This window comes from Mustela nivalis (genome assembly GCF_964662115.1).
Source record: "Mustela nivalis genome assembly, chromosome: 12".
Taxonomy (NCBI): Eukaryota; Metazoa; Chordata; class Mammalia; order Carnivora; family Mustelidae; genus Mustela; species Mustela nivalis.
This window is the reverse complement of record NC_139031.1, coordinates 10,760,411-10,777,299: the sequence shown is the minus strand read 5'-3', so window position 1 is coordinate 10,777,299 and position 16,889 is coordinate 10,760,411. Positions and strand designations below refer to the sequence as shown.

General features: G+C 42.8%; 2 protein-coding genes across 30 annotated transcripts in view; one reads left to right on the top strand and one right to left on the bottom strand.

Annotated features, from left to right (window-relative positions):
* Nucleotides 1–16,889, bottom strand: part of LOC309844598 (uncharacterized protein) — a 58,428-nt gene that overhangs the window by 10,718 nt on the left and 30,821 nt on the right. For 3 of the 29 annotated variants that reach the window (XM_082691683.1, XM_082691691.1, XM_082691684.1), the window contains exon 5: nucleotides 12,756–12,836. The exons of 23 other annotated variants lie outside the window; for them this stretch is intronic. In XM_082691683.1, coding sequence (XP_082547809.1) covers nucleotides 12,776–12,836 — 61 coding nt within the window. In that variant the 3' untranslated portion in view covers nucleotides 12,756–12,775. Of the gene's footprint in view, nucleotides 1–6,358; nucleotides 6,764–10,207; nucleotides 11,474–12,755; nucleotides 12,837–16,889 lie in introns of those variants that run through there. 3 more of the 29 variants (XM_082691686.1, XM_082691702.1, XM_082691685.1) reach the window with 2 other exon arrangements.
* On the top strand, nucleotides 3,907–5,799 carry TAS2R40 (taste 2 receptor member 40; the record flags this gene model as incomplete). Its single annotated transcript, XM_082694134.1, is given in 5 exon segments — nucleotides 3,907–5,236; nucleotides 5,238–5,327; nucleotides 5,329–5,607; nucleotides 5,609–5,666; nucleotides 5,668–5,799. Coding segments are annotated over 5 exon segments (951 nt in total). The 5' UTR covers nucleotides 3,907–4,844.

Below are 16,889 nucleotides of genomic sequence, written 5' to 3'. Positions count from 1 at the left end.
TCTCAGGATTTCTCCTTCCTGTCCTCCAGGAGGTGACATCCATGTTCCACAATCACAAATGGAAGTGGAGGGAGGTGGGGAATGGGGAGCCTCTTCCTTGGCCATTCCTTTGTCCTTGCACTGGCTTCATCTGAACCCAAGCTTGCAAAGCCTCCTGGCTAAGACCACCACACATCCCTTTAGAATCCACCAACTCCCTCGGCAAATTTCCAAACCCTTTGTGTGAACACAAGGAAGGTTTAGCGACTGTCTCGAGTATGCCTGGGGAGACTCAGGAGCAATCCTGCAGACCCACTCTGTCTTTGCCACCCCATGCAGCCCCATGGGGTGGCCCCACACAAGGCAGGATGTGGAGTCACTTTCATGGAGATGTTTCAACATACTCCAACTCATCCCTGCACTTCTCACCCCTCCCCAACTGAGAAAGCTTCCTAGTTTGCATGGCAGTGCCTGAGAGAGAAGTTAGAGGAAATGATTTTCCTAATAACATATTCTTCCAAATATGATCTATGCTACAACAGCACCAAATTTTTTGAACCCAATAGCCAAGAATATGAAGCCTTTGGCCTTTGGTTCACCCAGAGAATTTCCCTAGAATAAAGGAGACTCCATTCTAGCTCCCTGAATGAGAAATGACCACAGACTAAAAAATGAATTGGCCCCACATCCCTATTAATATCACACCTGCTCACCAGGCCCCACTGCTCTTGCATATTAAAATAGAGGAAAACATGAATGATCATCAACAGAAGATGGTACCAGAACAGCAGAAATCCGTTATGTGCAAGAACTTTAGGAAGACATTATTTATAAAAACTTACATAAGTTGAAACAAAATACACAAAAAGATGAGTTTGCTGCATTGGAATTCGTGAAAGCTGCTGATAAATACTACTCTCAATTTTTTTTTTTTTAAGGACTTGTTTCTTTATTTTGGAGAGAGAGAGTGAGAGCAGGGGTAGGGGCAGAGGGAAAGGGAGAGAATCTCAAGCAGACTTCCCAATGAGCATGGAGGCCGACTTGGACTTGATCTCACAACCCTGAGATCATGACCTGAACAGAAATCAAAGAATCAAACACAGGGCACGTGGGTGGCTCAGATGGTTAAGCGTCTGTCTTCAACTCAGGTTATGATCTCCAGGTCTTGGGATCAAGCCCCATGTTGAGCTCCCAGCTCAGTGGGCAGTCTGCTTCTTCCTCTCCCTCTGTCTTTCCCCCTGCTTGTGCTCTCTCTCTCTGTGTGTCTCTGTCCCTGTATCTCTCTCAAATGAATAAATACAATCTTTTTTAAAAAAGAAAACAAGTGTCCAATGCTTAACCAACTGAGTCACCCAGGCACCCCAATATGACTCTCTCTATTAGTAGAAGTAACCGAAGTTGATTCTCACTGGATATGTAGAACTTGTCAAGGAATCTTGTTTCTTCTTTCTGGCTATTATGAGTAAAGCTGCTATGAACACTTGTACAAGGCTTTGTGTTGACATGAGCTTTAATATCTTTTAACATTTTTTTCATAATTTTGCAATATATTGCTTTTTCTGATGTTATTTTTACACAAACATGATTTAATAATAAAAGGAAAGTTTATAATAAAAATATATCTCTGACTTTAATTTGAAATAAAATTAATTTACGGAAGGAAAGGAATTTTCATCATCTCTACACCTCTATTACAGAAGTTGTAACAGCGTGGGTTGGTCCACCGTGTTGGAAATCAACACGGTGTCCAACTCTTGATTTCTACTCAGGTCCTGATCCTCAGGTTGTGAGATTGAGCCCTATGTTGGTTCTGCACTCAGTGGGGAGTCTGCTTGAGATTCTCTCTCTCTCTTCCTCTCCCTCTGCCTGCCCCACCCCCACTCATGCTCTTTCTTTTGCTAAAATAAATTTCTTTCTTTCTTTCTTTCTTTTTTTCTTTTTTTGGGTTATAACAGGGCCATCACACTGGCATGAAGCCTCAGAGTCAAAAGATACTAGGAGTGCAATTGCAGGGTCATAGGGAAGTTCTATTTTTAATTTCTTGAGGAATCTCCACACTGTTCTCCAAAGTGGCTGCACCAACTTGCATTCCCACCAACGGTGTAAGAGGGTTCTGCTTTCTCCACATCCCCTCCAACACATGTTTCCTGTCTGCTATTTTTGGCCATTCTAACTGGTGTAAGGTGATATCCCAATGTGGTTTTAGTTTGAATCTCCCTGAGGGCTAGTGATGATGAACATTTTTTCATGTCTCTGACAGCCATTTGTATGTCTTCATTGGAGAAGTGTCTGTTCATATCTTCTGCCCATTTTTTGATATGATTGTCTGTTTTGTGTGTGTTGAGTTTGAGGAGTTCATTATAGATATTGGATATCAACCTTTTGTCTGTACTGTCATTTGCAAATATCTTCTCCCATTCCATTGGTTGCCTCTTTGTTTTTTTGACTGTTTCCTTTGCTGTGCAGAAGCTTTTGATTTTGATGAAGTCCCAAAAGTTTATTTTCACTTTTGTTTCCTTTGCCTTTGGAGACATATCTTGAAAGAAGTTGCTGTGGCTGATATCAAAGATATTACTGCCTATGTTCTCCTCTAGGATTCTGATGGATTCCTGTCTCATGTTGAGGTCTTTTACCCATTTTGAGTTTATCTTTGTGTACGGTGTAAGAGAATGGTCGAGTTTCATTCTTCCACATATAGCTGTCCAGTTTTCCCAGCACCATTTATTGAAGAGACTGTCTTTTTTACACTGTATATTTTTTCCTGTTTTGTCGAAGATTAATTGACCATAGAGTTGAACTTCCCTATGACTCTGCAATTGCAATCCTGGGTATTTACCCCAAAGATACAGATGTAGTAAAAAGAAGAGCCATCTGTACCCCAATGTTTATAGCAGCAATGGCCATAGTCACCAAACTGTGGAAAGAACCAAGATGCCCTTCAATGGACGAATGGATAAGGAAAATGTGGTCCATATACACTATGGAGTATTCATCAGAAAGGATGAATACCAAACATTTGTAGCAACATGGATGGGACTGGAAGAGATTATGCTGAGTGAAATAAGTCAAGCAGAGAGAGTCGATTCTCATATGGTTTTACTAATTTGTGGAGCATAACAAATAGCATGGAGAACACGGGGAGTTAGAGAGGAGAAGGGAGTTGGGGGAAATTGGAAGGGAAGGTGAATCATGAGAGACTACGGACTCTGAAAGACAACCTGAGGGATTTGAAGTGGCAGGGGGGTGGGAGGTTGGGGTACCAGGTGGTGGGTATTATAGAAGGCACGAATTGCATGGAGCACTGGGTGTGGTGAAAAAAAACTGAATACTGTTATGCTGAAAATAAATTAAAAAAAAAAGATACTAGGAATTGGTGGATACTGTGACAAACTGAAAAGTACACATATACCTTTTTTAAATGTATAGCCATTGTTCCACTTCAACCAATTCACCACACAACCCCAAAATTGCCCAATCTGCTAATTTTTCAAGGACTAATTTTTTTATGTGCATATATGCAATCTCCTAAATTTAAATGTTGACCAATAAGAAGTATTAAGCACTGGTGGGCTAATGCTGTCCAGGATTAGGCTGCACAAAATAAAACACAACCACAGGCCAGATTTGGCCCAAAATTCATTAGTGTCTAGCTAAGATTTCGGTTCTCACTCTGGTTATGAGCAATACGAACTACTTTTAGCTTTTTATTTTTTATTTTTTTAAAGATTTTATTTATTTATTTGACAGACAGAGATCACAAGTAGGCAGAGAGGCAGGCAGATAGAGAGGAAGTGAAGCAGGCCCCCTGCTGAGCAGAGAGCCCGATGTGGGACTCCATCCCAGGACCCTGAGATCATGACCCGAGGTGAAGGCAGCGGCTTAACCCACTGAGCCACCCAGACGCCCTACTTTTAGCTTTTTAAAAATACAACCTGCCTGGGCCCTAGCTCAAATCCTACCTTACTAGATCTGTAATAAGTCCCAGGCATCTGCATATTGTTTGAAAATGCCAGGGTTCCGTGTGTTTCACAGTGTGAAGAAGTAAGGAATTAAATTTCAAGATAACAGTGTTTGGTCACATGTCCAAGTTCAGCACTGTGTTCAGAATACCCTGTCACTTTCCCAGGGTAATTCTACCTGTTCCAGCTTTCAAACACTGATGTGCATATCAGTAAATTATAATTGGTGATACACAGGCAAATAAACTGTAACAGGGCAGTTTTTCTCATCTCTAATTAACCCAAATAGCATCAAATTTTGGTTCTTCTTGTTCGGGTACATTATAATAGCTGAACTTTGTGAAGGAAACTTTATTCTAAGTAAAAATGTCCATATACAAGCTGATGGGAATTTCTTATTCGTAAACATGCTAGCTATAGGATAAAAACAACTCCACAAATAAGAGAGAAAATAAAGGAAGCCGGAGAAGGCAGATCAAAGGAGCTGTTGCATTTTAAAGACAATTTAGCAGGTAACAGGTCTTGTGAGATGAGTACAAAGGCATGGGAACAGTTAAGATTCCTAATCTGGGACTCTTGCCTGTAAGGTGAATATGGGCTTAAAGTTAATAAGGTAGAAAGATGCTGTGATAGGAACCTCTTCCAAATTTTTTTTTCCAATGAGCCTCTACAAGCCCGAGGCAAATGGGTCTTTATGAAAAATGGAGACGGCCAGTAACAAGATCCTTCCATCATTTGCATTTAAAGCCTCTGACTTGTAGTCAGTCATGCAGCAAGTAAATGAAGAAAAACTGGAAATAACCATTAACTGGAAGAAAAATTACAATAACACTGCGTGAGGGTCAGAAGTTTGCAGAACAGGTACCAGTCCTTGGTGTGGAAACCTGAAAGTGAGGGCCAAAGAGAATGGCCACGGTGAGCACAGATGCCACAGATAGAGACACATCCAGGTTTAAAATCATCCTCACCCTGGTGGTCTCTGGAATAGAGTGCATCACTGGCATCATTGGGAACGGCTTCATTACAGCTATCCACGGGGCCAAGTGGGCCAGAGGCAAAAGACTCCCTGTCAGTGACTGCATTCCGCTGATGCTCGGCTTTTCCAGGCTCTTGCTGCAGATCTGGATGACGCTAGAGAATACTTACAGTCTACTGTTCCTGGTCACTCATAACCAAACCACAGTGTTTATACTCTTCAAAGTCGTCATCATGTTTCTGAGCTATTTCAACCTCCGGCTTGCTGCCTGGCTCAGCATCTTCTGTTGTCTTAGAATTGCAAACTTTGCTCACCCTTTGTTGGCTTCTGGGACTATCACCGTTCATCCCCTTATGCTTCAGCTTTCCCTTCTCTATAGATACCTTCAAAGTGTATGGAAGTAGTTCTATTCCGGAGAGGAAATGGTAGTAGAAATGGTAGTAGTTCCATTTCCACTGAGAGGAAATACTTCTCTGAGACCAATATGGTTAACCTGGTTCTCTATAACCTGGGGATCTTCATTCCTCTGATCATGTTCATCCTTTCAGCCACCATGCTGATCCTCTCTCTCAAGACACGTACTCTACACATGGAAAGCCATGCCACTGGCTCCAGGGACCCCAGCATGAAGGCTCACATGGGGGCCAACAAAGCTATCAGCTGCTTTCTCGTTCTCTACATTTTCAATGCAGTTGCTATTTATTTCCATGTCCAACATCTTCAACGTCAACAGTTCCTGGAATATTTTGTGCAAAAAGCGTCATCGTGGACGCTTCTCCAGCTGGCCACTCAGTGCTACTGATCTTGGGTAACCCTGAGCTGAGAAGAGCTTGGAAGAGGTTTCAGCACCATGTTCATCCTCACCTGTCAGAGCAGACTCTGTGACTAGAACCCAGAGAACCACAGGACCTGGTTCAACCAGTTCTGCCTCTCCCCACCTAGACCTCTCTCTTCACCCATCTCTTCTGCCCTAATCTTGCTCTGACACTTCTCCTCAGGTTAACTGGGCCCTTTCATGAAAGGGACGCTGAATTTTTAACATGAGATTCTAAGAAAAAGTAGCTAAGCAACTCTAAGATGAATCTGTGAAATCTTCTCAATCTATGCTCATTCAAGTCCTGCCCTGAGCTCCTCCTTGCATCTCCTCCCCTGAGCCTGAAAGGAGAGGTTGGCCAGACATCTCCATTGGCCTGGGATGATCTCAGTTTGTGCCTGTTGTCACTGAGCACCCTTTCATTCTCAAGGATAGCTTGGTCTGGATGAAAGATTACATGGTCACCCTAGTTAAGGCACCCTACTGACCCACAGTGAGGAAAAAGGAGAGCTAGTGATGAGTGTAGTACGCAATCCAAGAGGTTAAAGGGAAACTGGAATATAGGGAAAAGGGATTCTGGAAAGAAAGGCTGGCCAGAATTATCAAACGCCACAGAGACTTAAAAGAGAATGGAGGCTGCATACACTATTAGTGGCATGACAGGTGATATTCTGATTGCAGAAGTTTCCGGAGAAGGTGAGAAAAACAGTGAGGGAGTTTGTAAAGACCAATAATTCCAGGACATTGTCTGGAGAGAAACATGAAATACAGGGTGGCAGGTGGGGTGAATGGATGGTCAGCTGAATGCTCCATTTTTCCAAATGGTAGGGGGATGAAAGGAGAAGAGAGGACGACTGAGGGCAAGAGTCCTGTGTGCAGCCGCAGAGAGAAAATAGGAGGAGTCCAGAGTAAAGAAATGTCTGTTTTGCTGTGCTCCTGAGTCTGTGGCTATGCAAGTTTGTCTGCCTCTGGCGTTGTCAGTTCTAGATCTCCTTGAAGCAATGGGTGGTGCAGGGGCAGGTGACCAGGGAGGGCCTGTTTGAGAAGAAGGAAAACATCATACTTCACTGTCACTCTTTAGAATGATGGCATAAACACTGTCTTAAAGATATCTTGGAACCAGAAAGTTAGGAACTGGGGGGTTTCTTGTATTTGGTGTTTTTTAAATCAAAATTATAGAGGAAAATGTGAAAAGAAGGCTACTGATCACACCAAGGCCCCCAAATGAAAATGAAACATCAGTAGCAAAGACTAAATGCTGAGTATCTGGGCTCTCAAGCACGTTTTTCTGAGAAAGTCCCTTACATCTGTGAACAGTAAAAAAAATTATACACATACACACACACACACACACACACTCAAGTACATCTCTTTAAAGTTCCAACAGCATGGGATTTATTCAACTAGAAAAGAAAAGATTCATGAAAATAAATAAACATTTTTCATAGTTTTCCTAACTGATATTTATTTCTGTGACTATTTAAGGCTGGGTTGGTTGGTATGATAAGACAAATCAGATTCTGAAGTGTCATTCCACCTCCTAAACAATAGAGAAATATCTTTTCTTTCCAATATTACATGTATACCTATCTACTGAAAAACAGAGAAAAACAAAATTTAGAGCCACAATGTGATTGATATGAACAATCCCAAGATGAGAAACTGTATAATCCCTCCCCATGCTTATTATGAGAAAATATTATGTCATTGTTTGCAAAAGCCAAAAGCAGCAGAGAGCTAACAAGAGCTTCAAGGATGAAGACGTCAATACTCCTAGTTGCCCTACCTTCAACCAGACAAAGTTCCCTCCAGTCCATCCTTCCTTCTTTCCTTCCTTCCTTCCTTCCATCTTTTCTTTTTCTTTCTTATTGTACAACACACCTAAATTTCTGTAATGGGCCGTAACATCCTATTTTCAAATTGGTTGGCTTTAGACAGAAATCAGAAGTCCTAGGATGCCTGGGTGACTCAGTCAGTTAAGCTTCTGCCTTCAACTCAGGTCATGATCTCAGGGTCCTGGGATCAAGCCCCATGTTTGGCTCCCTGATCAGTGGGGCGTCTGCTTCTCCCTCTCCCTTGGCCCTCCCCACGGCTCATGCTCTCTCCCCCTCTCTCGCTCTCAAATAAATAAATAAAGTCTTGAAAGAAAGAAAGAAAGAAAGAAAGAAAGAAAGAAAGAAAGAAAGAAAGAAAGAAAGAAAGAGAAAGAAAGAAAGAGGAAGGAAGGAAGGAAGGAAGGAAGGAAGGAAGGAAGGAAGGGTAAGTCCTAAAGGATCTACTTTGCAAACTCTACATAAGAGCACTGTACCCTGAGAGAGGTTCAAAAGTTATGGTGTGAAGAGTTTCTTTACCCACAAAGTCACTCTGGACATTCATCCACCATGTAGAGCAGCAGGGGGACGTTGGTTGTCACAGGACTCCCAAGTAGAAGGCCCAGAACAGGGCAGCGTGTCACAAACCTGGTTGAGTCCTGGAGAATGAGAACTACAGTAGCAGCCAGGGCCAATCTAAGAGCTGGGACTTGAGAGGCAAAGAGCTGTTCCACAGCCCGCAACAATCTTTGCCTCCTAATACCTCAGTATCTGCTGATTCCCCTGTGGTTCCTGCTTTGCTGGGAGTGGACTCTGTAGAAATTCTCTCGTATTTTTCTCTCACACACTCTTCGCTTTGGGCTACTGGGAAAGAACCTTCTATTGAATAAGGGAAAAGGAACTACACATTCAACCAACCAGTGAGTCTTGAGTTGCAGCGAGGAGAAAAGAAACCAAGTGGAAAAACCCTGGCAGAATGGGAAGAAAGACGGAGAGTCCCATTAGACTCCTGCTTCTTCCCTCTGGACACAAGTGGACTCCTTAGAAGAGAGGTAGGAGGAATGTTAATTCCTTACATGCTCAGAAAGGTTGGTTTTCAGGAGAAGGAGTAAGGGTAAACAAGCTGGGGCACCAGTCCTTAGTGTTGTAAGGCTGAGGGAGCTCTCTGGACCCCTTCACTAGACTGGGGCAGGTTGCTTCAGATATCAGAGGCAAAAGTCAGAGGAAAGTGTTCATCCCCATCCTCTTTGAGGAGAGGTGATGTGTTATATGATTAGAAACTTCTACTGGAAGCAGGACAGAAGCATCTTAGAGCCTAGAACGTGGCCCAGGAAGGGCAAGTGGAGGCAGAAAAGAGCAAGGGGCAGCACAAGAGGTGTGGCGTGGGAAGCCAGAGCAGAAGGATTGGGAAAGGGAAGGGGTGAAAGTGCTAAGTGCTTGGCCAGGTTCAGTTGGAAGAAGTACTCTACAGATCTTACCTGGCCCTTGGGAGTGATCCCTGTAAGCAGTAAAATGTCTTCCAAGAACTTTCCAGAGGAACATTTCTGGACAGGGCCTTTCAGAGTTCAGAGTTCAGCATGCTATACCACCCAGGAACTCTGTGTCTGTGAAGCTAGCCTGTCAGCCAGCCTCACTGTGGGGGGGAGCAGGGGGACTGGATTTTTTGTAAAGTTTCTTGTTTATCTCTCATTTGATTTTTCTTTCTTTCTTTCTTTCTTTCTTTCTTTCTTTCTTTTTTTTAAGCAAAGTGTCTTATAAATATTCTGTGCTATCTCAGTTGTGTCAGGAAAAAAAATAAGAGAAAAGTGATTTTGGAAACAGTTGAAAAGAAAAAGAATCAACAGTCCCCTGGGTTGGGTTGGGTTGGGTTGGGTTGGGTTGGGTTGGGTTGGGTTGGGTTGGATTTGACTGTGGGAGCAGCAATGAAGGCAATTCAAGGAAAGAATTCCAAGGCAGACCATTACTGGGAAAAATCTCACTTCTGGGCGGCTGCCCCCTCCCCTCCTGCCAGGCAGTTCCTGGAATCACAATGACTTCAGTCCGGGGTTGGGCTTTGCTATTTCCTGGCATTTGATGCAGGCATGTTGTTGCACCTTTCTGAACCTCAGCTTCTGTATCTGTAAAATGGGAATAATAATAATAATACCTCCCTCCTAGAATTATCTACCTCACCCTAAGAAATGAGAGAGATAAAACACAGCATAAGCTCTCAAACAAACAAAGGGAAGGGATGCCAGGCTGAGAGGCCAGGAGTCTAGAATGAGGATATTTAGAACAGGCCAGTTGTGAAGAGACCAAGACCTGGGAAGGAGCCGCACAGGGGGCTTAGCCTGTCCCACAGACTCAGGGGGAAATGTGGCACAATCCACAGCAGCTCATTACCCCAAGCAGGGTGGGCAGGCTGGTACCCTGAAATACTTGGCTCCTGCATACCCTTCTGGCAATACCAGAAAGACATCCAGTATTCCAGAGTTTAATTCCCTGGCAATTTTGAATGAAGCAGGGCACTAGGTCAGGGCTCAGCAAACTTCCTGTCAAGGGCCACACACAACAAATATTTTAAGCTCTTGGGCACATACAGTCCTGGCCACAAGTCCTCAACTCTTCTGTTGTAGCACACAAGCCACCAAAAGCAACATGTAAAGGAACAGTCATGGCTGCACTCTAATAAACTTTATTTACAGACACTGAAATGTCAATTTCATAGAATTTTCACACATCATGAAATATCCTTTGATTTTTTTTTTAACCATGTAAACATGCAAAAAGCTTTCCTAGTATGTGGCCTCTACAAAAACAGGCAGTGAGTGTAATGTGATCTCCAAGCCACAGTCTGCCAACCCTGTACTTGGTACTTTCTCCAACACAAGGAGGGACCAAAACCCACCACCAAATCCCAGCTACCTTCACTGCAAACCAGAGACACTCATCATGGCAATTTTGACATGTTTTGAATGCAACTTCCTGAATATTTCGCCACTTTCAATTCCTCCAGCTTTGGCCCACCCCTTGGTTATCCCTAAACCACAATCCTTTAGTTCTTTGTGAGAAACAAACAAGGAGTGCCTAGTCCCTTGCTCCTATCACCACCCCCCTGTTACAGACATATACAAGGCCCCAAAGGAGTTTGCATCTAAAGCTTTAAAAGATACTGCCCTGAAGCTATTCTGTGCAAAACAAAGAGTAAAAATCATGAAACAGGTTCCTGCAGGGTCCTTGGGAACATCTGGATGGCTGCATCTCTAGCTCTGACATGATCATGCTCCTCCAGACTCCCATTGTGAGACTGGACACGAGGCTGCGGGTTCCTGAGGTTCTGACCCAACGGGGCAATGCTGACATGTTTGTGTCCTTTTTGGCTGGTTTATTAGACGATGATGGGAAATGTCTAGAGTCAGTGTGGCGCAGGGGAAGAAATCTAGATTCAAAAATCTAGATTCAAGTCCCCGCTCTAAGTGATCTTTGGAAGGTCACCAACCCTGTTTTGGCCTCAGTTTCCCCATGCAGAAAACAAAGATGATCATAATATTCACTTCACAGGGTTGCTTTGAGGTTCAAAGGAAACAATATATCTGTGCATAATAAACGACAAGCCACCATAAGAAGGTGAGCTTGTAAATTCATTCAACAAGAGTGCACTGAGAGCACAGAGAGTGCCCACTGAACGATAAAACAAGCATTCAAAGGTTAACACAGCTCAACTGTCAATCTCCAAGGGCTCGGAGACTAGGAAAGAACAACCCATTTAATTACAAGGTGGGAAACACTTCAGTGGAGGTCCCTGTACTGTGGGTACAATGTTCATAGTTCAAATTCCTCTCAAAAAAAAAAAAAAAAAAAAAGACAAAATGAAATAGGAGTGCCTGGGTGGCTCAGTCAGTTAAGTGGCTGCCGACTCTTGATTTCAGTTTGGGCTCTGTGCTGGGCATGGAGCCTATGAAAAAATATATAATAAATAAATAAAATACATTTTAAAATAAAATAAAACTGTTGGGGCCCCTAAGTGGTACAGTTAGTTAAGCCTCTGACCCCTGGGTTTTGGCTCAGGTCATGATCTCAGGGTCTTGAGATGAGACCTGTGTCAGGCTCCACACTCAGCTCAGAGTCTGCTGGGGTTTCTCTCCCACTCTCCCTCTGTCCCTCTCTGCTCATTCTCTCTCTCTCTCTCTCAAATAAATAAATAAATCTTTAAAAAAAATAAATCCCAATCTTTCTGCTTTCCTTCTCGGACAGAAAAAGGGGAACTCAAGACAATTCTTCTCAGTCCCACTGGACCAGTTAGGAAAGACCAGGGCCAAGAGAAGAATGTTCCACTGAGCATCCCTAGAAATCCCCACCACAGCCAGAGGATGCAAAAGAGAAAAGGGTCCCAATACATCCAGTCCTCCCTAATGACAGCTGAGTTTTGCTTCTCCTCCCTAGAGCCCTCAGAGACCACAGATAAATAAATCTATGGTTTATTCAAACCAGATGCTGGATAATAAATTATTGCTGGTGGCCCTGAGTGCAGCTGGGACCAAGAGTGACAGAAATGCTTAGCAGGGAGATGGGGCAATTTGACTCTCCAAATACTGGAGACCTCATAGGATCCTGGTCGGGTTTCCTGTTCATCTTACTTCTCAATGGAACAGGACCTGACACTCACATTCCATTCATGAATGCAGAGAGAAAAATTTGCCTCCCTTCAGATTTAAAGGCGAGAAATATGCCTCAAAAAACTCAGTCTAGCCACTTGGAGGTTGTGGTTGTGTCTATCCTGGGCCCTGAAGCCGCCCTCCCCTTCCTCTTAGCCTAGAAAGAATGGCTGATATGCCTGGAGGACTCTACAGGGACAGGGAAGAGGAGCTGGATTTGGTGACCTTCGCTGAGGTTGGAAATAGGAGGAAACATGACTTCACTCCTAGCTCCACCCCCTCACTCCCCACCAACTACCCCCCAACTGCCTGCCCTCACAGTGTGCATGGATCCCAGATTCTCCACCTAACCTGAGCAGGTTCTGACAGGCAGTGGCATCTGGAAGTATTACTGGGGGAAGCATGTGTTTTCTCTGCACTCACAGAGTGTTGGAGATAGCAATGGGAATAAATTACACCAAAGGTAAGCTCTGGCCATAAAGTGACTGAGGTACGGGAAAGAAAGAGCCGTAGGACTTTTCGGGTCTCTGGCTGAAGAGTATCTGAGAAGACAGGGCAATGCTCCAATGAATCAGTGCCTACCCAACTTTGGTGAATAAACCTCAGAGTCCCAACTGCAAACCCGAGAGGACTAGAGAGCCTGGGATCTCAGCACTGGGCCGGCTGACAAAAACAGACATGCACAGTCATACTGGATCTCTCTATTCCCCAAAACCCTTAGCCGAAGACTTCATTCACAGTGCAGCGCAGCCAATGCCAAACAGAGTCAATTAATCAAGTAGCTAAAATTAGCAAGCTGGGATAAGATACTTGCTCTGGAGTATATAAATTTGCTATACATGTTTATGTTTTATATTTATATTTATGTTTTGACTAATATTTGCTCAGCTTTATGTGAAATTTAATATAGGAAAATATATGAGAAAATAAATCCTACAAGGGACTGCTTTAATCCATTTATGAACTGATCAAATTATTAAATGATAAAATGCCTTTGCCTTTGCAGTTTACCTTTTCATGAGTTACTTCACTAATTAATTTCTGAATCTGTATTCTAACACCAAAAAGTACTAATGCAATTACATGTTTGGCACTGATTAATTGTACCTGATGTTAGTTTTGGCTTTGGTTGTATATGGTTTCCAAAGAGTGGGTAACTGAAGAGTATGTCTGGCAAGTCCTGATCTGAAGAGGTCATCCTTAAACATCCGATTCTATGGCCTGAGTATCCATCCTCTCCAGTTCTCCATGGCCTGGGGCAACGGCCAACCACCTGTTTAAAAACTCTTCCCCCTGGCTTCTGCATCTGTTCAGCTGCCTGGTCTTTATCCTGTTTCCTTACCCATTAAGCACCCTTGAAACAAAGAACCCACTCACGGTTTGCACACTCTCTGTTGCCATCACTAAGGTGACCAACTATCAAGGTTTTAAAACTCAAAATCCCTCATCTCAGGAAACCTTCAGTCTTGGGCAAACCAGAGCAGTTCATCACCCGAACACCACCCAAATGACTGAAGCGACATTCAGATTTCAAGTACTACCTTTCAACGACGGCTATATTCGCTCCTGTCTCATTCCTCTAAAAGCAGAGACTTGAACTTCACGCACAAACATACACACAGGTGTGCACTTACGACCTGTGTCAAATCCTCCAATGGTTTCCATTACCTATAGACCTGCAGATGGGCTGCAAAGTCCTCCGTACCCCGTCTGAGACCTACCTTTCCTAACAGATTTCAATGCTCTATTATATTCACTGAACTGCATATAATCATTTGAAAAATCTGATGGTCTGGAATTGGTTTTTCTTTTTAATTATGGAAAATTTCAAACATATAGAAAAGTAAAGAAATAGAACAGTGATCCTTTATGTATCTTAGGCTTAGCAACTATCAACTTTCTGCCAGTATTGTCTGTGGAAGCCTTTCGAAAGAGGCTATTATATGACTCAAATATTTCTTGGAGCTTTAGCCTAGATTTTGTGGGTTTTAAATTGGGAAGTTACAGCAACTTTGTGTCATTTCCCCTAAATGCCATGGCCACTCTCCCATCTGTGATTTGATCCCCTTCAAATTGACATACATGTGTTTGTTCTCTAAACTTTCTTTTTTTTTTTTTAAGATTTTATTTATTTATTTGACAGAGGGAGACACGAGAGTGATCACAAGCAGGGGAAGGAGCAGAGGGAAAAGCAGGCTCCCCACTGAGCAGGGAGCCCGATGAAGGCTTGGTCCCAGGACCCTGGGATCACAACTGACTGACCAGAGCCAAAGGCAGACACAACTCTTCGTGCCACCCAGATGTCATGTTCTCGGAACTTTCTAATCCTACTTTGCACGTTCCACAATCCTTAAGTAGGTCCCGCTGCATTTAGCTTAAGTTCCTCTAGAAATGGTTCTGCTCACCTTTCCTGACTCATCTGTCTCTTTGAGCATTTTTTTAAGTAATCGCTATGCCCAAAGTGACACTCAGACTTAGGACACCGAGATGTAGAGTCGCATGCTCTCCCTAACTGAGCCAGGCATCCTTCTGCAGCCATGTTTAATGTGTGTGATCTGCAACACAGACTGTGCAACTGTTTTGCCTTCTTTCCTGCTAAAGCAAGTGAGCAACCCTACATTACTCTTCAATATGTCTTCATTTTAAGGAGTTCTACATTAGTCATAAACTACCTGTTTCTGTTTTAATACCAAGAAAATGAAAAAGTCCCAAGATCTCTTTACACATTTTTCCCCCAAAACCGGTGTTGATTACTTTCCAAATCTCTTGCCCAACTTCTCTAAAGAAAGCCTAGGGCTATGCCTCTGAATTCTCAGTTCTCCTCACCCAGGGTATGTTGGCAAACCAGTTCTCTGGGAAAGAGTGTGGGGGAGGGAGGAAAGAGAGAGAGAGAAAAAAGAGACACAGAGAGAGAGAGAGAATGAGGGCCTGATGTGTGGAATAGTCTGATTTTCATTGTATAAATACTCCTACCGTGATGGAATTTGAACTACCACCGTGACGTCACTGAATGGGAAGTTGGGAAGAGATGCTCACCATCCATACTGTCTGTCTGGTAGGAGCCGACTCTGGCACACCATTCTCAGGCAAAATAACAGGCCAAATAACAAAAAGACTGAACATACCAAAGCTATAGCCAGCCACCCACTGCCAAGATTTCAACATAGTACTAGCTCTGTGACCTTGGGAAAGTTACTTAATTCCTCTGAGGCTCAATTTCCTCACTTTTACAATAGGGGTCATAAATACCTCTATCTCGTGGGTTTTGCTGTAAAGTGCACAACTCTTACAATGGTCCCTAACATCGTGTAGGCACTCTAGTGTTTCCTGTTATTACAGGGACTGAAGATCAAATAGTGTCGTGTGGAGTTAGTGCCACTAGATGGCATCCTCCTCACTGCCGAAGTACAATCCCTTTTCAAAGACGAATTTGCAAGTCAGCATTGAACAAGTCACTAACGGAATAAGGTAATTAACTAATAAGACTTTTCCCCTCTCTAATCTCCTGGCTCAAGCTTCCTATTTACCTTTGAAAATCCCATTAGGAACCCAGCTATTGACCCTTGTGTGCAGCCACCTTTAAAGTTCAATGCGGAAGCTATTTCCAATCAAGAATTTCTAATCTTATTTAGTAATTACAGGAAATAAATAAATAAATAAATAAATACTAAATTGTAATTTGGTAACTACAATCAAAACAAAAGCTACAGCTGTCCTTGTGACATAAGGGGTCAGCTCTCTGATCTTTGCTCTCCTCATCTCTCTCCCCTCACTCAAGACAATATGGCTTCAAATGCGACATCCATTATCATCATCACATTGCTTCCTGCACAGTCACTTTGAAAAGGGACATAAATCAGTCTAACAATAGTTCAGGTCTATAAATACTGAGCTACTGGATACGTGAGATACTGTGCCAGGTAATAAGGACATAAAGGTAAATAAGAATCATAGAAGGAAAGAATTTGCCTATCGACAAATCTAGATCTTTCCAGAAATAAAATACTGATTTTTTTATGAACTCAACAACTTAGTTTAAAACTTACATAAAAGAATAAAGGCTCTTGAATAACTAATCTCTACCAGGTATTAAGTCATACTACTAAGCTATTATTAAACTAATATAACAGGAAAACGTGCATAAAATATACTCATTCATACAATGGGAACTTAAGATATGATAAAAAGTGAACCATAGGGACGCCTGGGTGGCTCAGTTGGTTAAGCAGCTGCCTTCGGCTCAGGTCATGATCCCAGCGTCCTGGGATCGAGTCCCACATCGGGCTCCCTGCTGGGTGGGGAGCCTGCTTCTCCCTCTGCCTCTGCCTGCCACTCTGTCTGCCTGTGCTTGCTCTCGCTTCTCTCTCTATGACAAATAAATAAATAAAATCTTTAAAAAAAAAAAAAAAAAAAAGTGAACCATATGTAAGTGGGATTATTTATTAAAAAGTACTGGTGGGGGCGCCTGGCTGACTCAAGTCAGTGATATACACAGTCTTGATTTGGAGTTGTGGGTTTGAGCCCTATGTTGGATGTCGAGATCACTTAAAAAATTAAAATCTCTTAAAAATAAAACTAGGTATAATAAAAAGTACTGGGAATGAGGTTCACTGTTTGGAGAAAAATAAAGTTGGATCCCTTCCTCTTACTTTATACAAAGGAAAATCCAAATGGATAAAAGATCAAAATGTGAAAGGTAAGATTATAAAGTTAATA